The 26,067-nt window shown below is 40.3% G+C and overlaps 1 protein-coding gene across 8 annotated transcripts in view; it reads right to left on the bottom strand.

Moving 5' to 3' along the window:
- The window catches only part of ROR1 (receptor tyrosine kinase like orphan receptor 1), a 383,873-nt gene that overhangs the window by 138,103 nt on the left and 219,703 nt on the right, over positions 1-26,067 (bottom strand). The window contains exon 1 of one of the 8 annotated variants that reach the window (XM_037024368.2): positions 968-3,502. The exons of the other annotated variants lie outside the window; for them this stretch is intronic. Within the exon in view, the coding sequence (XP_036880263.1) occupies positions 968-1,010 (43 nt within the window). The 5' untranslated portion in view covers positions 1,011-3,502. Of the gene's footprint in view, positions 1-967; positions 3,503-26,067 lie in introns of those variants that run through there. 8 annotated transcript variants of the gene reach the window in all.

Below are 26,067 nucleotides of genomic sequence, written 5' to 3'. Positions count from 1 at the left end.
GATCACACTGTAAGTTGAAGTAAGACTTAAACTATTGATTCAATGCAATCCCAATCAAAATCCCACCAAGTTGTGGATACTGACAAACTGATTCTAAAGTTTATATGAAGAGGCAAAAGATCCAGAATAGCCAACATAATATTTAAGAACAAAGTTGAAAGTCAATTGATCTTTGACAAAGGAACACAGGCAATACAATGGAGCAAAGATAATCTTTTCAACAAATGGTGCTGAATCAACTGGACGACCATATGCAACACAATGAATCTAAACACAGACCTTATACACTTCACATAAATTAACTCAACGTGGATCACAGTCCTCAAGATAAAAGGCAAAATTACAAAACTCCTGCAAGATAACATGCAATAAACCCTACATGACTTGCATATGGTGATGACACTTTAGACATGACAGCAAACACATGATCCATGAAAGAAATAATTGATAAGAATAAATTCACTAAAATTAAAAAACTTTTTCTCTGTAGAAGACAATGCCTAGAGAATGAGAAGACAGGGCACAGATTGGGAAAAAATATTTGCAAAAGACACACCTAATAAAGGAGTGTTACCCCAAATAACAAAGAACTCTTAAAATTCAACAATAAGCAAACAACCTGATTAAAAAATAGTCCAAGACCTTAACAGACTCTCCACCAAAGGAGACATTAAAATGGCAAATCAGCCTGTGAAAAGATGTACCATATCATACATTATCAGGAAAATGCAAATTAAAATAAATTACAATGCAAAATAAAATACGATTACACATCTATTAGAATGGCCAAACTCCAGAGCACTGATAACAACAAATGTTGGTGGAGACACGGAGCAACAGGAACTCTCCTTTATTGCTAGTGGGTGTGCAAAATGGTACATCTACTTTGGAAGACAGTTTGGCAGTTTCTTACAAACTAAGCATACTCTTACCATATGATCCAGCAACCTTGCTCCTTGGTACTTACCCAAAACAGTTGAAAACTTATGTTCACATAAAGTCCTGCTCATGGGTATTTGTAGCTTTATTCATAACTACCAAAACCTGGAAGTAATCAAGTTGTCTTTCAGTAGGTGAATGGATAAACTGTAGTACATTCAAACAATGGAATATCATTCAGCCCTAAAGGGAAATGAGCTGTTAAACCATGAACAGACATGAAGGCACCTTAAGTACACATTACTAAGTGAAAGAAGCCAATCTGAAAAGGTCAGGTACTATATGATTCCAATGATAAGACACTCTAGAAAAGGCAAAACTATGGAGACAGTAAAAAGATCAGTGGTTGCCAGGAGCTGGGAGAATGGAGGGGAGGGATGGAGAGGTGGAGCACCGAGGATTTTTAGGGCAATGAATATACTCTGTTTGATATTTTAATAGTGGATACGTCTTACACATTTGTCCAAACCCATAGAATGTATGAAATTTGGGTAATTATGATATGACAATGTAGGTTCATTAATTTTAATGCATGTATGACTCTGGTGGGGGATATTTATAATGGGGGAGGCTGTGCATGTGTGGGGAAAGGAAGTATATAGGGAATCTTTGTATCTTCCTCTCAATTTTGCTGTGAACCTAAAACTGCTGTAAAAAAATTATTTTCATGCCAGAGTCTATGTTCTAGGACAGAAGTTCTCAATTTTTTGGTTTAAGGACCCCATATACTCTTTAAAATATTGAGGACCCCAAAGAGAAAAATTTTAAGTATTTTTTTTACTAATTTATTGAAAAATAATCTCATTACTTATTAACATAAATAATATATTTTAATGAAGAATAACTCTATCTTACATATACACAAGTAGTGAGAAGAGTGGTATTGTTCCATATTGTTGTAAATCTATTATTTGACTTAAGAACAGCCAGCTCGATTCTCCTCTTTCTGCACTCAATTCTGTTGAGATATGTTGTTTTGGTTGAAGTGTATGAAAAAAATCTGCCCTAACATAGTTGGAAAAGGGAGGGGCATTTTAACAGCCTCTTCAGATAATTTAGGATAGTCCTCTTTGACACTACACCAAAATTTGACAAGTTAGTTGAAATGTGGTATCTGAAACCATATCAGTTACTTTTCATAATCCGTTAGATTAAAACAGATTGGGCTATCTTCCACTTTAAAGATCTTTTACCCTCATATCATTGCATGCGCAATGCATTGCACATCTAGAAAACACTGATTCAGTGAATTACACAGATCTTCCAGATCTGGACACATTTAATTATATAATATAGAAAAATCATATTTATTAATATCACCACCCATCTCATCAGTAAACATTAGGAAGCTGTCAAGCTCAAGGCAGTGGCTAAGATTTCCAAAATTTTAATTTTTGCTTGGAAGCTCAAATTTTATTATTGGCAACTAATATCATCTCCTGTTTACTTGAACTGGCAGGCTCGTTTTATTTATTATTTTCAAAGCTATTCAAGAATAACTAATTGTAGTGTGATGGACAGTCATCATTTATCTTCAAGTAAAACAGTGGCTAGGTCAGCTCACAACACAAACGCTTTTCTTTGTGACAACCACAGTCAACAGGAGTGTTTATAAATACTTCCCATTTCACCATCTAGAGTATTAAAAAGATATGTACTCAAGGGCCAAGACTTAATTAAGTTAATAATTTTTACTGCTTCATCAAAGACATTCTTAAGTGCGATTTTTTTTTGTCTTTGTTTTTTTAACCGTAAGTGCACAGTGGTGGAGAATAAAATGACTTCCAGCATAGTTGGGTACAGTTTGTTACCAGTGTCTTAATTCATGATAAGGCCCCAGCAATTTTACCTAACCATTGCTTTTTGCACAAACAGGATAAGTAAACTGTGGTTCAGAGACATTAAAGAAATATCCTAGTAACAACAGGCAGAGCCAGGACTTGAACTCCCAGATCAGCGCTCATTCCTTCAGCTATCATCTGCCACCCCTCTGGGTCCTGGACTGCTGTGAGGCTCTCAGAACAAAATGGTTTAACTCAAGCCCTAGTACCATAAGCTGGAGAATGGCTCGTCTGGCCTGTTTTCCATTTCTGAATAAGCAGCTTGGGAATTGGGGGCAATCCTAAGTGATTGTGGTAGATCTGGGCACAAGGTTGGGATACTGAATAAAAAAGGATTTGATATTTATTATAATCCAGAAAAATGAAGTGCCAGTATTCTTTAAGCGCCACCATTTCCTCCATTACCCATAGAAAGTGATGATCAGAGCTAACATTTTCTTGAGCATTTATGAAGCGCCAGGTACCATTCTAAGCACTTTGTACACATTTTAAAAATCTTGAAATGTATATATCGCTTAATCTTGAAAACAACCCTATATATTAATATAATAATAAAATTAGACATTACCCTCATTTTATTGATAAGGAAATGAGATGCAGAAAGGTTAAGTAATTGCCCAAAGTTTATGCATCTATAAAGTGGCAGAGCCAAAACACAGACCTTTGGACACAAGAGTGTCTAAATAATACCATTAGCCACTGCACCATTTCCCAATAAACCCAGGGGACTGCAGTCTTTCATTCTCCCCCTCCCACCTCTACCCAGGACTACAGAATATTGTTGCCCTTTTTGTAAGTCCATCCAGGACATGAACTGTACCCACTCATATTGAAAACAACTAAAACACTACTCATTATATATGATGTAACTGGAAGTCATCATCAAGAATGAGCTTTTTAAATACAGCATAGGCATCGTTCATACTGACGCTTAATCAACCTAAAAAGTGAACTGTGAAAAAAAAGAAGTTAATGAGATCTCTGGGAATTGAGACTCTATTTCCTCTTTTTCTCCTTTTCGTATTCCCCTCAGCACTCCATGTGTTATTGCGAACTTCGTAGGCATTTAATAAATGCTGGATGATTAAGTACACGGAAGGCTCAAGCGTATTTCAAGCAAATGAGCTTTGGAGACACTCCATTTATTACTTACCCATTTGACAAGACGTCACATCCACAAATCCCTCCCAACATTTATTACTTCATTTTCAAAGGGCCCTCCCACTCTCCTCAGGGAGGGAGGCGGGGCCAGAGTTATATTCCCATTTTGACAGGTGAGAGAAACTGATATATAAAGAGTGTAACAGTTCTTTGCCATGGCAACCCAGCCAGTCAGCCAGGGAGCAGATCACAATTAGGCTCAAGGTCTGGGTCTAAGTATCAAAGAGGCACATGCCAAAATCCCAGTCTCCTGCAGGACGGACCCTTTTCAGAAGAGGCAGGAGGTTCCCAACATGAAATAAAATGCTTAGCTAAACATAAAGGAAGACTGCCAAACACAGTTAGGTCATTGCATTTGACTTTCAGAGAACATTCTGTTCACGCTATCAACCTGCATTCAGTGTCAGCACACTTCACCATAAATACTTCTGACTCACTATCTTGGGAAGTATTTTTTATCTTAATAAACTCAATGCAAAACATAATCTAAATCAGCTTGTGCATTCTTGAGTCAGAGCCACAAGCTGCATTTAATAAAAATCAGTGGAAATAGCAGGGGACTTCTGAATAACCACAGGTCATTATCTGACACGGAGCTGCTGAGAAGTCCTGAACACATGGAGAGCAGGAGTTCGGTAGACTGAAGGTACAGAGAAAGCCCAGGACCACTGGATGACTCCTCTCGCTGGATCTTAGTCCCCACTGGAGGCACTCCTTGTCATAATGGACTGCTGCACGGTAATTAACATGGGTCCAGAGTTGGACTGCTTAGCTTCTTATCTGAGTACCACTTCTCACTTGCTGTTACTTAACACCCTGAGTCTCATTTGCCTCAGTTGTAAAATGGGGCTAATAACTGTACTTCCCAGTAGTGTTGTTGGGAGGGTTAAATGAGATAATCTGCTCCTTCTGGAACATTAAAGTACTCACTGGAAGCTATAGTTCAGCTAGAGCCAGAGATTCCACCCTCACTGAATATCGTTGTCACCTGGAGAGCAATACTTAAAATTTTTTACCAGGGTTTCACTCCTAGATATCGTAATTTAATTGATCTGGGATAGAGTCCAGGTATGAGCAGTTTTTTTTTAGACACTCCCCAAATGATTTTCCTGAGCAATGGGAAAACATTTGGCTATATAGTAATCATCACTATCATTTCCTGATCACTGATTCTCCTCTGGCTTCCTGCTGAGCCCAGTTTTTACTGCTCAAAGATCTCCAGGATTCTCCACTAACATCCCTGTTGTTCAGAAGAAACCAACAATGAGACAATAAGCATGTTGCCTCAGGTCCCATTACCAGTAAGGAGTGCAATCCTGTATCCAACTCAGAAGTCTGCCTTGAGTTCAGCAGTATTCAAACCTATGTCCCCTGACAGGTGGAGAGACGGCTTGATGAAGATAAACATTTTCTGGCTGAACAAAGCTGCTGTAGAACAGGGGACACGGTGGTTAAAAGTCAAAAGAAAGGCTGTGCTGCTTAGGTCTTGGCCGAGCACTCACATTGCCTTGAGAGCCCGAGGACTAAGCATCGAGCTGAGCTCAGGCTAATGATCTGAGTAGCCCAAGTGGGCCCACAGTGTGCTCACAGGACCAAGGACAACAAGCGACCGGTGAGGAAAAGCACATGCATCACAAATGGTTCTACAGATGTGCACTTAGAGCAAAGCCCCCTATAAATCTGTACTAATGGAGAAAAACAGCCGCCTTTACAGGTCTTTCCTTAGGAAGCATAAGTACCAGCAGCTCAAAGGAGTTGAAGAAAACTTTGCTACCTAGACATTTGATTTAAGGAATAGGTTATTTTTACAAGTAGGCCAATTGTATGTAAATGGACTCTTAACAGCTCAGGGAAACCACTTTTTCCTCTTAAGTAGTTAAGATCTACACAGAAAGAGAATGGCTGGCCTCCAGCATTTGGAGTACTTTGTGAACCAGCTATATTTAATAAAGGTGGGAGGAGAAAGAACAGGTACATATTGAACACTGATTCCATCAGGAACTTTATATACATATATATATTACTACACTTTATCCTTTCCAGAACCCTATGACATATGCAGGTTTTTCTAACCCCATCTTAAGGAAGATACCAAGGTTTATAGAGGTTTTAGCATAGCTAGGTTCACCATGGTGGGGATTAGAACTCAGTTCTATTAGACACCCTCCTCCTGCCCTGACTCCTAACTTGTCCACTCTCCACCTGCTGTCACACCCTCCTGTTGTCAAGAACTTCTTCCGCCACCAGCTTACCTGAATCCATTCACATGATACCTCCTTCTCACACCAAAAATGCTGATATTAACATGCCCTTACTTTCACTCCAGGAGCGGGTTATCTAATGGGATCACTGGCAACTGCCAACAAGGTTTTATTCTACTGACTTTTTTTCTACTTATAAACTACTGTGGTTTAAGTATCTAATTAATTTTATTGCTATTTTTCAACCATTCTTATTATTTGGGGGATATCACTTTATTACTTCATGTTTGTCATATGTATGTTTCATTTAAATTGAGGAATAATAAGAATACTTAGAAATGATGAGTAGAAGCATACTTAACCATTAGAACAAAGTCTTGATGTTTATATAATCAGCCTCGTCTAACTGAAATTCACAGGGACACGAGGTTTCTGGCTTGAGACCTAGTCTCTGCATTTTAGAGAAATAATCCCCATCTTGTTTCTCACTCCCTCAGTCTTCATCCGTCCTAACTTTAAAATGGGAATTTTTTAACTAAACTCCCATTCTCTGCTGAATGTTAGAATAATGAGTAAATTCGTGGGCCTAAGAATTCTGCAAGTAAAGGGTACATCTAAACAACAAGGCATCACTAGCAGCTTTTCCCAGAGCCCTGAAAAACTAAATCAAATAAATACCAGCAAAGCCACCGGCTATTACCTTGCTTCACTATAACTTAGTAAGGTTCTAACTTAAAAACAACAAAGAAGCAAGCTTTTGACTTTTAGGGTTAGCCCCCGCATATCACACTGCAACCTGAAATCTGCATTCCCCCCTTTATGGTTGAATTAGAAACCTTTGTAAAATGCTGACAGATCTTCACTTCAGGCAGGACAGGAGGAGTGGGTCCACAAAATGAACTTTTAAAAGAGTGGAGATAGTATCTAGAAGGCCAAGCCTGAGATCCATTTCTGGTTTGGGCTGTGGGCCAACACAAACAGAACACATCAAAAATTATCTCTGGGATTTGAATACCATGGACAGGAGATGCCTCAGCATCAGATGCTGAGTCTCTCTGTAGAAGCCTGTGATGCTTCTGTGTCATGAAAAGCCAATAGTTGGGCTTTCAGCCCTGCTAGGGAGACCTGTGCGAGGAAGAACCAAGCCACATGTACAGCCTTCAAAGATGAAGTCACTGTATGCTTTCACTGTGTATTTCACACAGGCCTGACTCTGTGAAGTGGTGTCTTGTGTAGTCATAATAAATTCTCAAGCACTTGATGGCTCAAAGTGGAGCCTGGTGGCTTTCAAAATAAGCTTGCCATTCTGGACAAGGAATTTCTATTCCTGTAGGGACCACACAGTTACACCATCTCAGTTTTCTAAAGTCACATCTTGATTGAACAGGACCCAAATCCTTTGTGTGCCAGTAGGCATTCCAACTTGATTCCACCGAGGCCAACATTCCAGTTTCAGTTTTTTCAGAATATAAACTTAGGGGAAAACAAAAGGGATCATAAGCCATTCTTTCCTCTTGTCTCCATTCATTGTACATGAGTTGTACTTCAAAATTTGAAAGAAATCTGCTGACATGACCACATCTCAGATCTCCTGTTAGCAGGGCAGTGCATTCAAAAAATCCCCATCACCTGAATGTTGTCTGAAATGAATGGGATGGTTTTGCCCTCAAATGCTTAAGCAAATTCCTCCAGCATTAGAGATTATCAGTGCCATTTCTTTTTCAAGAAAGCAGAAAAGCACTAAGCAATCTGGAGATGAGAACTGAAGTGGGTACTATTTTCTTAGTAGCAAGAGGCAACAATCAATTAAACACACAAGGCTGGTGAACACTGGGGGTCTAACTATGTCTTTTCCATTGTTGCAGCACCATAAACTCAGCATGGGTTGGCTGTGGATAGATGTGTAGAATGCTTGATGAATAAATGAACAAAAGAATTTAAATGCCTGTGCCCATAGATCCTCATCCTGGCTATGGAAGCAAAGGAATGATTGTGACAGTGTGGGATCTGAGTATGTTCAAGGTGATAGAGGACCCTAGAAGAGGGACACATGACCCACTTTCTGGGCCACAGACAACAGGTTGCCATCAGTAGGATTTTTTAAAAGGAGGAATAATGGCCTTTATCTTTCAGAAGCCCCCAAGATCTTGGGAGAAAGATATTCCAGGGATGTAATTTGAAAGTGTAAGTCAGAATAAGAGTGAAAGTTAAGTGTGTGGTCAAGACATTGGACACTGAAAGGAGTTCAGGGGAGAAGGGAGGGACAGGCCAGTTACCATGCAGCAGCAGCAAAGTGCCCAGGAGGTTCCCTACCTCTTGTCAAGCACAGTGGGCATGACCCAGAGAAGATGGAGGGGAGGAGAAAGCCCAGATTTTCTGTCCTCTTGCTGGCACACACAGGCATTTATGGGAGGGGAGGAATGGTAGGGGAAATGGAAGAGAAATAGACAAATGCTCATTACACACCTTCGCAGGCACTGGGAACATTCCTATCCCTCTTCACAAAATACTGATGGAAAAGAAACCAATAAAAATAATCAGAAGAAGGGAAAATGCAAGAAAAATGCTGTTTTCTGCTTAGGAGGGGAGTGGACATGTCCAGCTACAGAAATCAGGGCAGGTTTGAGTGAAGAGAGGGTCATGCTTGAGCTGGGCCTCGGCAGAGAGCAGAGGCTGACAGCCAAGTTTAGCAGCAGAGAGAGCAAGCCTGCAAGGAAGTGGGGGCAGAGGGCAAGAACTATGCAGTTGTTGGGGACAGTGGAGACATGCCAGAAATAAGCCATGATGACCCTCCCAATAGGTCCCATGTGACCACAGTGTAGTTCTCACAGCTTCCTCACCTCCTGGGTTCTTCAGTGAAGGCAGTGCTGACATTTGAGGCAGGGAAGTTTTTCATCCTGCAGAACTGTCCTGTTCATGGCAAGGTGCTTAATATCCTGGACCTCTGCCCAGGAAAAATCAACTGCACCCCCCAATTATCATGACAACAAAAAAAAGCACCACACATATCTAAACACCTTGAGGAACCCTGAGACATCCTTCATCATGGTCTTAATAACCATCATGTTAACACAATACCCCTAAAATTGGTTTAAAAGAGGCCACATTCAGAGAAAGTGCCCACAGGAAGCTCCCAGCTGCTCCCCTTGTACCTCCTCAGTTTGGTTTTAGGGGGTAAATGCTTTCAGGAGGTGGAGGTGGAAGAAGTGGCACATTGTGGGGAAAGGAATTGCTTAAGCAAAGGCTCAAAGTCATGAGTACCTAGAGTGGGTGATGGCAACATAGTATAAATCACCTTCATTTGCTTTTTGGAAAGGTTATGGATGGACCAGTAACAGCAAGAAGGCTAGAAAGACAGGTTGGGCTAAGAATGAGGAAAGACCTCAAACAGTAATGAGAGATTCTGCAGCTCATTTGGCTAGCAATCTGCAGTTTTCACACAATGCTGAGCTAGGAAACCTGTGCCCAAAGTTGAGCTTCAGGAAGCGTGAACTGACCCAGCAGGGTAGGGAGGATAGAGCTGGTGAGGAGCTCTGGTAGGATGCAGGGTTTGCTGGGGTTCTGATTTTGCATCCCTATTTCTTCCTTCCCAAGTAGTTATGATCTTCAAAATCCAGGAAGAGCAGACAGATCTAAGAATGGATTTCCATCAGAGATCACAATGAAAGGATTTCTCCCATAGGTGAATATTTAGCACCCCCCCTCCTGTCTCTTTAGTCTTAAAAAATAAAGCTTCAACATATTCCTCTATGCTTAAATCTTTTTTACCTTTTTGTATTTTTCCTTAAGTTACTCTTCTAGACATGTCTCTCACTCTTTTTTGGCAAGATCCGAAGATGACTTTTCTGTCTGATCTCCCAAAGTGCCTAACACAGAACCGAGCATAGAAGAAAATTTCATGATAAAATAAACAGTCTATAAAAGATAGAAATACATGACTGTTGTTTGAAGCCATTAAGTTTGGAATATTTGTTACCTAGCAATAGATAACTGATGCACAGTCCCCATTTGAGATTCTATGAAGTGAAATAAATTCTCCAAAATAACAGACATTTATTGAAGATGTACCTTGTGACAGATTTTGTGCTAGGAAACAGAAGTAATGAGTCACACAGTCCCTGCTTTCAAAGGGCTGCCAAGGGAGATAGGATATGAACACAGGTTATCACAGATATTAGAAAAGAATGCCACAAGAGAGGCACAGAGGACACATGATAGGCAAATACTCTGGGAGATCACTGGATGAACCTGCTCCAGTGATGGGCTAGCAAATATAGGGAAGTACACTTTGAGATGTGAAACTCCACGGATTGAAGTGAAAATAAGCCTGAAGGATTTTGATTCTACCCCAGTCAGTTCATTGAACACAGAAACCATGTATTCCAGGACCTGTTACATTTCAGGAGCTTGCACTCCACATATTTGTTGGATGGCTGGCTGGCTGGCTGGCTGGCTGGGTGTTGGATGGATGGATAGGTGGCACCAGGGAGCCAGCCTCAAAAGAGCATTAGCTGACCTAAGAACCAGAAGGCCAAGAATCAAGTCCTGACTATGTGACTCTGGGTAAATCACTTCACATTCATAGTCTTTGGTTTCTTCAAATGTCTAATGAGGATAGGACTGAGATCTCTGAGGTTCATTCCCAACTCAAGAACCTTCTAGGCACCAAAGAGTAAATATGAACATTCATCTGTTTACTTGGCCACCTCATGATCAAACAAATACATAGTGAAGAGGGAGTCAACCTGTCTTTGTGAAGATGCCAGCTGCAAGCAACAGAAGCTAACTCAAGCTGGTTTAGGAGGTAAGGAGGAGCAGAAGAGTTGGATGAGGAATTTAACATAGGATGCAAGGGTTTCTTGTGGGACTATGGCAAGGAGTGGGAACAGAAATCAAGACTAGAAAGCTGCTGGGTACCAGGTTAGGATTCTCTCTCTATCCCCAATCTCTGGTCTTCTCTATGAATCAGCTTAAATCTCTTCTTTTTGCAAACCAGCTTTCTTGGCTTCTCTACTCATACAGCAGAGGATGATCATTTCAAGGCCCCCAAGTTAATTTTATGGCACTACCAGCAAGTAAAAACATTGACTGGCTGTCTCTGAGTCTCAATTCCAAATCCTCAGGAAAGAGACCCTGATTGGCCCAAACTGAGTCAGGTGTTTTAGACCTGGTCCAGTCAACTCTCTCCAGAGGGACAGAGTTACACAATATAAACATGGCTGCTGAAGGCCCATCACCATGGGTCATAGGAGCAGTTAATCAGACAACAGGAGGTTACTGTAAAGTAGGCAGCCTCCCTCAAAATTGTCTATTTCAGAGTCCAAGAAAATGAAGTGCCTATTGATAAGAATGAAAATATGTTCTGTTTTCATGTGCACCAAAATCCTTTCCACCCATTCTAGAAACTCTAATTTCAAGAAAAATGTTAATTTTCACACTCATCTAGGTCCTGCACAATTATCATTGTTCTTTAGCATCTTTAGGATGGTCCCATGAAGGTTATGACAATTCTAGCTCATGCGGACACTTCAAGCTCTGGGTTGCCAGGGCATGCCAGAGAGCCTCCTTTCTAGCCACTTTAGCAAAAGCTGTCATCTGAAAACAAAATAAAATGTCTTCACTGAACTTCCACACTGAGTGCTGAAGGCTATTGAGAATTTGCGGATCGCTTTAGAAGCCACTCTGTGGATGGCCCAGCAGTAGATTCAAGTTAAGCCATTAGGGAGATTCTACAGAAATGTAGGTGCCTCAAAGTTAATGCTATTGAATAAAGGAAAAGCAGTTATTTTTGACATTTTGACAATCACTTTAGGGTCTGGTTCTTATTAGCCTGGTTTTGCCTTTTAAAAGGTTTTCTTTTTCTTTCTTTTTCTGCTGAAAATGTCAGGAAATTTGGAACAGAAACTTACAATAAAACACGTCCCCTGACCTTCTGATCTATCAATCTTCCAAATAAACAAAAATACTTAGAGAACATGGAAGAAGGCATTCTGTGGTAGTTAACCTGATATTATTCACCATATTGATCATTACTTTGCAATTGCTTGTTGAGAATGGAGTAGAACAGAAAACACAGGATAAGGCAGAGAATGAGCAAATTTGAGTGTGTATGTGTGTGTATGTAAGAGAGAAAAGATCACTTGGTAACTTGTTTTAGCTATGAATGCTCTAAAATCTTACATATGCCAACAGGACACCCTCTTGCATGCTTTTTCTCTAATCACTCCATTTTGCAAGCTACATTATTCACAAATGAGACATTCAAGAAACACCAATTCTAAAATAAAAATGTGCACGCCACCAGTGGAAAAGCAAACAAAAGCAGCTAATGTACTGTGGCTAAAAAAATTTTCAAACAAAGTGGCAGTAATTTACTGCCTTTGCTCTTAGCTGGACCCCATGAACATAATCAGAACCCCCAGGACTGATGGGAAAGTGTGATTTACAGTAAATCTCAGGATAATAAAAGAAAATGAAAAAGCAAATTGTGCATGAACATGAAAGCTGTATTTCTTCCGCTTTCAGCAACTGAATCAAATTTCCAGCCAGAATTTCAGAGTGAAACTTAGAAGTCCCTCAAGAAGCAAAGTATGAGCCAACCAGCATCCACACTTGGACGTTTCCCCAGCCGCCTGAACAACATAATTAATATTTACAGAGAACAGTGATTAGAAAGACACAAGCAACACCATCTGTCTGAGTAGCAGTAAAGAGGTAGGTAGACCTGGGTTTGACTCCTGCTTGTGTCACTGGCTGTTGGGTGTCCTCCTGCAAATTATTTAACATCTTGAGGCTCTTGTAATACCTGTTATCTCAGATTATGTAGATTAAATAAGATAAAGTATATAAAGCACTTTAGAGGGTGTGTAGCACATGCTAATCTCAGTAAATTTTGTTCTAAATTATAAACAGTATACTTTGTTCAATGAGTAAGTATGGTTAAGGTACTTAGAACAGTACCTGGAACTAGGAAAGTCCTATGTAAGTGTCAGCATTCATAATATACAGTAAAAACTCAGTAAACCAGGATGTTTAGACAATGGGGTGGCCTAAGTTATATCATTTTCATGTGAAAGACTTCCTCCAACCCACGTCAGTGTTCAAAGTTGAAAATCCTTCTAAAATACATCAGTCTACTTACTTACTTTAGCAGGGATAATACACTAAGTATCAATTTAAAACTTTTCACAGTGGATGTTGTGTGGCTTCAAGAACACAAATAAGCAGCCCTGGGTTGTAACACCCATTCCTTTACCTCTCAGTCAGGTAACTGTGGGCCTTAAGTATACTGATGTGTAAAATAAGGACAAGGATACTTGTCATGCCTCTATCGTGACAGTTTTAGTGCCTCTCGATTGTAGTCTTGTATGGGAAATTACTCTGAAAACAAAAGAATGCAAGGCAAATAAAAGGGAGTCAAATTTTGTTATTACTCTTCTTTAGGAAATCAGTTTGTTTCCGGCAATGCACACCCACACAAGGGTATGGAGATTCCAGATTGTACTCAGGTTATCACTTTTATTAAAAAATGTGGTAAAGTATAGGTAACATCAGAGTTAGCGTTTTTAACCATTTTTAAGTGCACAGTCCAGTGGCATTAAGTATATCAAATACCTTGCAATGTGCAATCACCACCACCATCCATCCAAAACCTTTCTTCATATTCCCAAACTAAGACTCAGTACCCTTTAAACAACAATTCCCCATTCTCCTTTTCTCCTAGCCTCTGGCAACCACCATCCTACTTTCCATCCTTACCAATGTGACTACTCAAGGTGCCTCACAGAAGTGGAATCATAGAGGATATTCTTTCTCAATAAATTCCTTATTTTTTCTTACCTTCTCCATCTCTGCCTTTAACCAGTGAGGACGGAGCACAATGGCAGTTAATTGAGATTTTCACTCTGTGGGTTCCAGGTCCTTGAGGTTTGCAACAGGACTGTGATGGAGGAACACACCCACTGCCCTGGAAGCAGGCGCCAGGCCCTACTGGGGCTGATTGCGCAGTCTGGTGTCGACTGCAATTTTGGAAGACTTTGGAAGCAGTGATATTTTAAAGCTATGCAGTGAGGACCTGGGAACAAGGTCTGGTCCATCTCTACCACAAAAGCACTGTTTGATATTGAGTGAATCATTATGTCCTCTGAGTCAGGTCTGTTCAACTTGAGGCTGACTGGGTTACATGGCCCCAAAGTGGTGTCAAATTCATACTCAACTGCTTTGATGGCATTTCTACCTGACAAGGTACTCAAAAATATAATTCTCTCCCTCTCCCCACCTCCATCCAGAAACAATGTATTTTGTAAAATAAAGATTGAAGATAAGTAGGATACCTGTATTTTTCCTGGAAAAACAAAGTAGAGGCAAAGAAAAACAAAACAAAACAAAAGCCCCCAAAATAGAACCGGAGAACTGATTTCAGATGTTCCTGGCAGTATGTTTGGTGGTGTCACCTTTCCTCTGATCAGCTTGGCGAGGTGGGGGGGAACAGAAAAGAGTTTCATAGCACACGCCAAAGTGTTGTTTAAAACAGGCACACGTGCACACAGGAGCAAAGGCGATGTTCAAATTCAAGGCAATGACTTTACCACAGGAAAGAAGAAACACTGAGTTAAACAAACCACCTGAACTGAGAAGATAGAGATACACGATCATTTTAAAATCACCCATAAAGTTGCACCAAAATGCACACCAGCTGCAGGATTCTGGGGGCCCAATTCTGTTGAGTGCAAAAGCAGTGTAGCTCAATATAAGATGCCTTCGACCCAAGAGTTTTATCTGTGAATGACTATCCTTATAATTCATGAACTTCCCAACTTGGGTGCATCTATATGAGGAGACACTTCTGGTCTGATAAGAGCCTGGCTCTGGGAAGAACAAGATGATTCAAATTCTTATAGAGGAGACACTTTCACACATGAGTTACCCAAGAAAAATGGGAGCTGCTGCTTCTTGAAGGAACAGGAGAAGAGACAGACTAACGACATGCCGTGACCACACTAGGCCTTAGCCTTTGAGACTTCGGTTTTCTCTCATTTATAGAAGAGGGGAACTATTTTATAAGGCTATGTGGGATTAGAAATAATATGTGTAGATCAACAGTTTAGCTCTTGGTTATCACTGAGTGTTAGTTTTCTTCCCCTTCCAGTTTCTTTTTATTAAAAAGGTCTTCCATTTATCGGGCTGAAATCTGAAATCTGCTTCTTTAATTTTACTTGTAGTCTCAGTTCAAACGTCTCAGGGAACATGGAACCATTTTTTATCTCTTCTGTAAGGCATTACTTCCAACACTTGGAGACAGTTACAGAGTTTCATGCAGTCTTCTCTTCTCCAGCCTAAACCCAGCCAATTGCCTCTGCCATTCCTGAGAGTTAATGAATGACTCAAGTCCAACCTTTAGGGAGCATCAATAGGATTAGGAGAAGACCAACTGGGCGCATATTAAGGCAGGATTCCTGCTTTCAAGGAGCTTAACTGTATAATGCAGTCTGGATAAAACAGGCAAGATATCAAAATATAACCAACATACTATTGCTGTGAAGGAGAAGGAGTAGCTAAATTTGATTGGAAACCAGAGAAGGCTTCATGGGAAGTGACATTTGAGGTGGGTACTCAAGAACTTAAGGAATTTTAAAAGGCAGAAAGCTTATGCTAGAGAAAGAGTATAAGCAAAGGCATGAATAAGTGAAAATGTATAAAATGCTTTAAGAAGAGAACTATGGACTGAAACTGTGTCCTCCCCAAAATTCAGTGTTCAAGCACTAACTCCAAATGTGACTATTTGGAGATAGGGCTTTTAGAAGGTAATTAAGGTTAAATGTGGTCATAAGGGTGAGGCCCTTATCCAATACTATCAGCGGTCTTATAAGAACATTTATCTCTCTCCCTTCATTCTTCTCTCTCTCTCTGCCATCCACAAGCCAGAAAAAGAGCCCTCATGAGAAATTGATCCCTGCCAGACCTTGATCTTGAACTTTACAGTCTCCAGAACTGTGAAGAATTAAATTTCTGTTGTTGAAGCCATGCAGTCTACGGTATTTGTTGCAGCAACCCTATGAGACTAATACAAAGGACAGCTATCAATAGGAATATCAATATCAAGGAGGAATATCAATAAAGACCTAAATAAGACCTAAGACGGGAGTGGGTAGGTATACTGACCAACTGGCCAGAATGAAGAAATGTAAATGGTCAGATTTTGAACACACAGAGACCAAATCTCAATTTTGCTGCTTTATTAAGTTGTATGACCTTAGACTAGTTATTCAAACTCTCTAAGTTCAAACCTCCTCTTTGTTAATGGTAGAAAGAGAAAATATACATAAGGCATCATTCACAGTGCCTAGCATGTGGAAGATACTCTATAAATGTTAGCAATTACTATTATACTAATTTAATTACTGCTGATCACAAAACTGGTAGAGGTAAGATATAAAAGTAATATAGGATGTTCAATGATCTGAATATTTCTTAAAAGTGTCCACTAGCTAAAAGATGTGCATATTCCCTATTTCTTAGTATTCCTGGATGGCAACTGCACCTTCTGGAATGTCAGTAATAGAAATCTAACTCTGAACAAGAAATATTGTTCGCAGATGAACAAAAGGAACTATTAGATAAAATGGGTACGCTCTCTTGGCATTCATGTGGTCTAAGGAGAGAGAATTTGGAGTATGACCAGATGTGTCCTTGCTCTGCTTACTGCTTTGCAAATTCCTATGCATCATGTAATATCCAGTTCAAACATCACCACTTCCATAAAGCCTTATCCACAACTCCCCACTCCTTCCATTTATGCACTCATTTCTTTAAGTCTGTGTCTCCACCAGACTGTGAGCATCTTGAAGAGATAGACATATGGTGTTGGTTTCTGTACCCACCACCTAATCACAGTGTCTGGTATATGGCTTGGCAAATGCTTGTCAATGAATTAATAGGAAAAAATATGAATGTGAACTTGAAAGGTCATAGAAACAGAAAGATGCTAAAAATAGAGCTGTAGACTCTCAAAAACATGATCTGAACTACATACATTCATTAGAGAGGCAGTTCTCTACACTGGCAACCAGGCAAGATATAATCACGGTGGGGACTGTCTACATCCTTTTCCAGCCAACAGTCATATCAATGCCTTAGGACCAAATTAATATAAGAGACAATGCTAGGAGGTTATGAGTATGCTCAATGATAGTATCAAATAACATGATAAGTCAAACATGTTGAAATGTAATAGGAATAGCTTATAGCGAGTACAGGGATGTAAAATACTAATAACACAAATATGAGAAAGGAGGGATGCGAGTAAATGGCAAAATTGGGAGAAACTCAAGGGAGATTTAGTTAACTGCAAGTTCATCATTAATCAACAATAAGATGATGCTACCCAGAAAATAAGAATTTTGGTTGCAGAAATAAAAGTACAAAGTAAAGGAGGAGATGTTCTGTGGCATCCTATATGATCCAGGTCCACCTTGAGTATTGTGTGCTCACCCTAGGAAGCCACATTTTATGGGGGGAGTATCTGGAAAACAAGTTAGAAGAAGAAAGAATGAAAACAATGGTAACTGTTTAGCCAGAGAAAGAGGAGACTCCATGGCCAATAACATCATAATGATGACATGCTACTGAATCATGTATGATCACCCCTAAGCCTCAAAATAACCTCATAAGACAGAGGTTTCCATACACCAGGTCTTCTACCTAAGGACAGAAAAAATCCCCCCTCTCAGAGATTGTTGTCATTTTATTCCAAAGTTCGAAGCAACACTGGAATTGATGAGGACACATCTGTGTAACAATAACTTTCATAATAGCTTGTTGAAATTAACATATTATGACATTGATGTTGACTCTTGCTTTTTTTTAACTGTACTTTCAAATTTATCTACCATTTTTGTTAATCTCTATTGATCTTCCTTCTTAACTATCAATAAGGCTATAAGTCATTGCTTCAAATACTATTTATACACCTTAGAAGCTTGTAACTAAAGAAAACTAGAGTCAATCACCCACCCAACCATGAGGAAGAGTTGATGCCCTTTTGCTTCAGCACTTAATTTTTGTCTGTCTCAACATTACATGTGTAATAATAGGAATTTTTGAATCCGTTAATAGATGATAAAACCCAGGTTCAAAAAGGTTAAGTAATTTACTCAAGGCCATGTAGCTACTGAGCTTTACAACAGAAACCCAGGCCAGTACAATTAGAAAGTTCAAAGAACAGCCTTCACCCACTTTCTGAGAAGAAAGAGTAGACATGGCAGAGAGAATGAGAATGAAAACCATTTGACTCAGCATAACCTTAGGACTTCCCAAAGAGAAGAATGGTTCAGTCTTGTGCAATGTCACTAAAGAACACAGCACCTCTTACGAGGCTCTGGAACAAGGGAGTCAGGTATCAGCTAGAAGGTCGAATATATGACCTCTACTGGTCATTCAGCTTAGGGATATTATGAGTCAAGGTTGTGGAGAAATATTTGACTCTGGCACGAGATTAATTTGCTGCCCTCTCTAGGGCTAGAAATATTTCTCAATTTGATCGAGACTTTGGAAACCAAGTACTTACTTATAATATCTTCATATAAAGAAAATATAAGTGCTCCTATCATCTTGGGGAAGAGAAGGCTTTTCTAAGTATGACACCAAAGTAAAAAATCATGAAGGAAAAGACTGATAGCTTTGATTCCATAAAAATTAAAGATCTCTATATTAAAACACACACATATCATAAGCAAAATTAAAAGTTAAACTAGTTTTTTAAAATGCAGATTTCAAATCAGTAACAAAAGAAACTAATTGTAGAATGATAAAAAGGTATGACTATTCATTAGAGAAAAATATGTCTGCAAACATTAAAAATTCAACCTTAGTTATTAAAGAAATGTAAGTTAAAATAACAATGACATGCTATTTTTGCTTATAAAATTGACAATGACTAAGAAAATGACAACACCTAGTGCTGGGGCAGGTAGGAGAAATGCTGCATCCGGTGCTGTTGCTAGGGATTGTAAATATGCAGACAGATTTATGATAACATCATGAAGCCAGGTACGTCCTGGGATCTTCAAGGCATTTTTCATCACAGTATTATTTCTGACAACAAAAAAGTATAATAACCCTAACTTTTCAACAATAGGGTATATGTTAAATAAATTACAAAACACTCCCAAAACAGAACATGTTTAATATGGCCAATATAAATGATGTCATCAAAAATATTTAATGATGCACAAAAGAGGTCTATGATGCTGTTGGAAGACAATGCTGTTTATAAAAAAGAGAGACTCAATATGGTTCCATTTTAGTAAACATATATGTAAAAATATGTGCATAAAAAAGATTAGGGGAATACATGCTACCAGTGACTATATAATTCTGGCTTAGTTTCATTTCCTAGATTTGCTACAGCAAGTATGTTTAGCTTCTGTTTAGTACTTTAAAATCTAGCTTTTTTTAAAGGAAGAAAAAGATTTGAGGAAAAGAGTACTAAAGGGTACAGGAGACCCTCCAGGTCCACCTCACCCCTCAGATCTGAACTGCTGAGTTCTGCCTTTCTAGTAGAAGTCTCCTGGACACCTTAGTTTTCCCAGAGCAAGAGTAAATGAGGCTGCTTCACTCAACCCTGCAGAGAATGACCCAAGCTGTTTAGGTGGATTCTTAAGCGGCCTTTCAAGATTTCCCCAGGCCTTTCCCAAATCTCTCTCTGGCAAGATGAGGGCTGCTGGGAGCTGAGGCAGCACAGCCTAGCAGGTCTGCACAGTACCAGAGGGCACAGAGCTCTGACTCAGTACAGGACTCCTCTGCTACTAGCACCACAGTGGCACGCACTTCAGGGCCAGCACCTTGAGGTCCGCCAGGATTTACCTGTGGTCTGTGTTAGGCTGGAGAAAGGAAAAACAAGGACATGCAAACAGAACAGAGAGATGCCACAGGGGGAGAACAGACCAGACTCCAAAGTCCGTGCCATATATGGAAAGGGGACAGCTCTCCCTGAATTCCATCCTGATGTGCCAACTAAGAACCGGATGTCGGCCTCCTCCCTCTTGGAAGGAAAAAAGTTTCTAGTTGACTATTATGTCACCTTTAGCCAATCATACCTCTCAACACCCCCCTAAGATAGTTTGCCCACTCCTCCCCCTCCTAATCCCTTATAAGCGCCCCACCTCCCTAACCAGGCATGACTTCTCCGGCTTGTAGTACCCAGGCCTGCAAGAACATCACCCGGGGGTATTTAAATAAATTACCTGGCCCTTTGTTGCCTCTCTTTGCCTGCTTATTCCAGCTAGAATTTATCTTACGGTCTGGGCCCAAAGTTTGATGAGATTGTTAATGATCAGCCTAATTCCCATCAGGAATGGTTAGCAGAGAGATGCTCACCACCCACAGAAAAGCTTTCTCTGAGCTCTTGTCTTCCATGTGTTGCATTATTGAAGTTTTCCATTACCTCTACCTTGCCCCCACCCTGCCTCCCAGCCCAAACATTCCTATTTATCTGAATAAATTTTATTATGAAGAAAAAAGGACAAAACACCTACAAATAAAAAACAGCGATATCAACAACCAAGGCATGGTCCCTAAATACCCACACCACCAATGCTCCACTGCCTACTTGTACAGTTCTTTTAACACTCATGCCTGGTGAGCAGTTGGAGAGATGATTTCTGATCACCTGGTGGTTGTTGATGTAAAAATATAGCCTAGGAAAACATATCCAAGTCAACTTCACAGTTTACAGAGCACATCATCATGATATCAGCATCTGATAATGACCTCAGTGGACATTTTCACTCTGTGTGACAGGGGACAGCACTAAAGTTCAGAGAGGTTAAGTGACTGGCCCAAGGTTACCTCATTAGTCAGTGGCCAGGCCAGGGCTCCTACTCGGGTTAGGGGCTCTAAGCACTGAGTAAGAACAGTTTCAGTGTGGAGACACCAATCCACTTTGCAGTTCTAACAGTACTAGCAGTCCGAAAGAAGAGCATGATAAAAACGTATCAATGTGTCTATTTACCTGAGTTTCCTTATTTGTGTTTTATTTAGGCAAAATTCACATAACATGAAATAGACCATTTTAAAGTGAATAAATACTTCTGTGGCTTTTAGTACATTCACAATGTTGTGCAACCACTTCTATCTAGTTCCAAAATATGTCCATCATCCCAAAAGGAAACCCCATACTCATTAAGTAATTGCTCCCTATTCACCCTCAGTCCAGCCTTGGCAACCACCACTCTGGTTTCTGTCTCTGCGCATTTAACTATGATAGTTATTTTTTTACATGCATGGAGCTAGGACTTTTTGTATCTGGTTTCTTTCAGTATTAACTCAGTTTTGAGGTTCATCCATGTTGTAGATGTATCAGCGCTACATTTCTTTTTATGGATGAATAATATTGCATTGTAGGTCTATACCACAACTGTGTCTATTCATCTACCAGTGGACATTCAGGCCATGTCCACCTTCTGGCTATTGGGAATAGTGCTACTATGAACATGCATGTCTGTGTATTTATTTGAGCACCTGTTTTCAATTCTTTGGAATATATACAAGTTTCCTTATCTCCTGACATATTTTACTTACACTGTATCTGACTAGAAGAGTAGAGAAAGTTTAATGAAGAAAAAGCAGAAATTAGAGGAAAATCACAAATAAGAAAAATCACCTACAGGTAATTAAGAACGTCCTCTTCCAGAAAGGATATTTCATAAACTAAAAAGCTTACAATCCCATTCTTTCTTTCCTTCTATAAACATGAATTATTATTTTAGAACTAGGTAGTGCTTCAGAATATGGGCTTTGTAGTCAGAAAAATCTATATTTGAATCCTGGCTCTGTCATTTACTAGCTGAACCTAGTGCACTCTCTAAGCTTGTTTTCCTGGCTTTAAAATGGACCTAACAGTATACCCACCTCACAGGGTTTTCAATGGCACATTAAGTGGGATGGTATTGTGAGCAAAGTTGTCTAGTATGGCACCTGGAACAGAACGGGCATTCAGGATCTATTAGCTATAATGGTTACCTCCCACACAGAGATTTGCCAACTCCACCGAAAAGAAGGTTCATGAGAGAGAAATGTGTTTTCACTACTGTATCTTGAGTACAGTGCCTGGCACATAGTTGACACTCAACAAATACCTGTTGTATGAATGAGTGCATAGAAGTGTGGTGGAAAGGATTGAAATTAGAGACATGGGAAGGACTGTTGCAAAAAACAGCTTTCTGAGTTCAGAAGACAAGTAAAGGCCATGAATAGGAATCTCTTGCAAGTCATTTTCAATTATTCTACACAATCACATTCCAGTGGCTGGAGTTGGTCAGGTCTGACTTAGGGCCCACAAACAAATGGAATCATGTGCAGAAAATGGTAAGAAAATAAGTTAATCTTAGTTGCAGCAAATGGGGGTAGAGCTAGGAGCTCTCTGAGGCATGTGGTGAGTTGAACTTCATATGTTGCTGGACCAGCTAAGGCTTAGAGCTTTTTTTCAAAGCAAATGAAGCATTTGATGGAATAAACCCAGGCAAAGAGATATTTAAGCACAGGGCCTTGACAGGAACTGCCCTGAAGTAATATCGCTTGGAACTAAAAAGATGATTAGTGAGTGTCTCTTGGCCCTACAGGAAATCTTGCCTGGCACAGGAATGCAAAATTTTCCAACCTTGTCTAAAAGCAGTTTCCCCACACTCCATTGCCTCATAATGATGTCTGTAATGGGTTGCAGAGCACACTGCCTGCTGAAGGCCTTACTGCCTTCTTCCTCTTGTGGGTCCTTAGCCCAAATAAGGGACTTGCCCTATTTGTGGACTAACTTCTCCAAGTTTAGGAGGGCTAGGCAGGTTAAGCCCCAGGCAACAGGCCAGAGCAAGGCCTAGCCAGGCAGAATGTGAGAATTCTTTGTCTCAGAGTAACAGTCTGTTTTCATACTCCTTTAAAGCACCTATCACTGCTGCAATTAAAAGATTTTTAGTATTTATGTGTATGTGAAATTAACTATTAAAGTCTCTCTCTTCCACTAAACTGTAGAGTATCTGCAGTTTCTGCCTTGTTCTGCCCATTTCTGCCTTGTTCATTATTCTGTCAGCCCCCAGTATAGGCCTTGTCTACCACAGGCACTCAATAAACGTTTGTTGAGTAAACGAATGTAAGACATTCAATTACAAATTTCAATTCAGTATAGTAGTCAAGGACATGGGTTTGAACCCTGGTTTCACTACTTTGTGACTTTGGGCAAATTGCTGAAATCGCTTTTATTGCTTTCCTGATGTTGCTGTAACAAATTGCTACAAAGCTGGTTGCTTAAAGTAACAGAAATTTGTTGTCTCAGAATTCTGGAGGCTAGGAGTCCAAAATCAGACGGGACCATGCTCCCTCTCTGGGAACTCTAGGGGAAAATCCATTCCTTGCCTCTTCCACTTTCTGGGGGCTGCCCAGGCATTCCTGGGACTATGGCTACAGCAGCCAGTCTCTGCCTCCATCTTCACCTTACCCTCTCCTCTGTGGGTCTGTATGAAATGTCCCTCTGCTTCTGTCTTCTAAGGACACTTACAGGTATTTAGGGCCTGTCCAGATAAGGCAAGATGATCTCATCATTAGACCCGTAACTTATTTACATCTGCAAACAAACCTTTTCCAAATAAGGTAAAATTCATGGGTTCTTGAGATTAGGACATGGACATATCTTTTTGGGGGGCCACTGTTCAACACATTACATCTAAGGTTCAGTTTTTCCTTCTGTAAAATGGACATATTATCTCTTAGAAGTTATTATAATGGTTAAATGTAACAATACATGTAGATCACTTAATGTGGCCATTGGCACATAAAAAGCCCTCAATAGATGGTAGCTATTAATAGCTGGTATTAGTTCATGAGGTAGGGAGGGATTACTCCCAATGGCCATATAGAAAAAGTGAGAGTTATGCCAACTCATTTAGACATTGTTTTAAAAAAGTAAATGTTAGTATCAATAGCACTCTTTCTCTGTATTTAGTCAGGGCTGGAACCAGAACTCAACCTTCTTACATATGTCATTACATTCAATACTCCCAGCAAACCTGGAAGACTGGTTTTCTCTCCATTCTACAGATGAAAAACAAAAAAACAAAACAAACAAACAAAAAACCCTAAAGTTCAATCTTCAAGAATCTTAGATAGCCACCAAGCTTAAATATAGACCAAGAACTTCTTCATCCAAGCCCAGTTCTTTTCTATATTGCCTTAGAAAATTAAGGACAGAAATGGAGAAAGTTTTAAGTATTTGTACCTACGTAAATTACTTGTTAGAATATTATGGAAAAAGCTGTCTACAGGGCAGATTAGCCTAGAAGAACTTGAAAAGAATTGTTCTCAAACTTTGTTGCACATTAGAATTACCTAGAGAGCTTTAAAACCCCTCAACTCACAGACTGTATAGAAGAACAATGAAATCAGAATGGGACAGATGCAGACATTACTAATTTTTAAAACTCCCCAGGTAATTACTCTGAGTTATAGCTGAGGTTAAAAACTATCTCTTTATCAATGGTTCTCAAACTTGCTGGCGAAGGTGAAAATGCAGAGGCTTAGAGTCTAGTCTGCTTCAGTTAGTCTGGCCGCTCCAAGCAGTTCTGATGCCAACCAAAATTAGAGTACAATACAGTACCTTTCAGCTTTGATGTTCTGATTTTTACCACTCACTCATTTATTTATTTATTCAAATGACTGTACTAGAGTCAGAGCTACAGGGATGCATAAATAAGACATAATTCCTGATCTCAAGAAGTTCACAGCCTGGCAAACTGTTCTTGTTCCTCTCGAGGCCACTTCCCACAGCGCTCTTCCTGGGTGACCCTCCTGCTAGAACGGGAGCTCCGTGAGGGCTTTGCTTACAATGAAGAGGATGCTTAAAGAATGTTTCTTGCAGAGGGAAGAACGGGAGGGAGAGGAAGAGCAAAAGGAATAACATACATGAAGATAAGCATCACCCAGCAGTGTGGTCAGGTACAACTACTTCCTCACATACCCCCCAGGGTAAGGTGTGGTTACCTGTGGGGGACGGTGTGGTCAGGAAAGGCTTCAAAGTAGGGAGGTCTGAACCGGGTCTTTAAGGATGGCAAAAGGTTGGAGAGGGTATTCTCATCATAGCAAAGAGCATACTTTGCAGAGAGTCCTGAAACAGCATGGGGAACAGAGAGCAGTCTTGGCTAGAGCAAAGGAAGCAAGAGTGAGGGGGTGGGTGGTGGCGAGGAGCAGAGGCAGCTGAGGCAGGAGCCAGACAGCAAAGCCCTTTGTGCGATCTCTTTGCTCCATCCCTTAACAAGAGGCCTCTAAGTCCAAAAGTCCTTGGGAATCTCTGAGCAAAGTCTGACCACAGTCATAGGCCCAGGATTAGATAGGTCTTCCATGATCCCTGTGAGCAGGACCCCAGTCCAGAAGTTTCTAGAAGCACCCTGAGGCCAAACTCTAAAGACATTTCAGGGAGGTTCCCTCAGCAGGCAGGTTTAAATCCATACTAAAAGACATGCAGGCAAGGAAAAAGATGGCTTGGGAAAATCAAGAAACTCCTCTGCCACTTCCTGATTATTTATGACTCCAACACTGTATCTTGTCTTAGCTAGGAATTACCAAAAATGGTACCAAGGGAATAGGAATCTGAGACCCGGATAGGAGATAAATCTCTATCCTGATACTAAATGGTAAAAACAGGAGCATAAACATTTCCAAGCTTGTTTGATTGCTCTTCTGCCCCAACAGGGCAGGGTTTCCTGGGAGTAGGGAGCTCTGAGCTCCTCACACAGACAAGGTGGAACTCCCTAGGGCCCCACATGCAGCTAAGCTGGATGTCCCAGTGACAGCGGCACAGAGGAGAGGGATGGAAGGATGCTATGAGTGACTGGTGCCAAGGGAAGGAGCTGCAAAGACCACGTGAGGCCTCTGCAGAGGCGAGG

Source organism: Manis javanica, chromosome 4 (assembly GCF_040802235.1).
Source record: "Manis javanica isolate MJ-LG chromosome 4, MJ_LKY, whole genome shotgun sequence".
NCBI lineage: Eukaryota > Metazoa > Chordata > Mammalia > Pholidota > Manidae > Manis > Manis javanica.
This window is presented reverse-complemented; position numbering and strand designations above follow the sequence as displayed.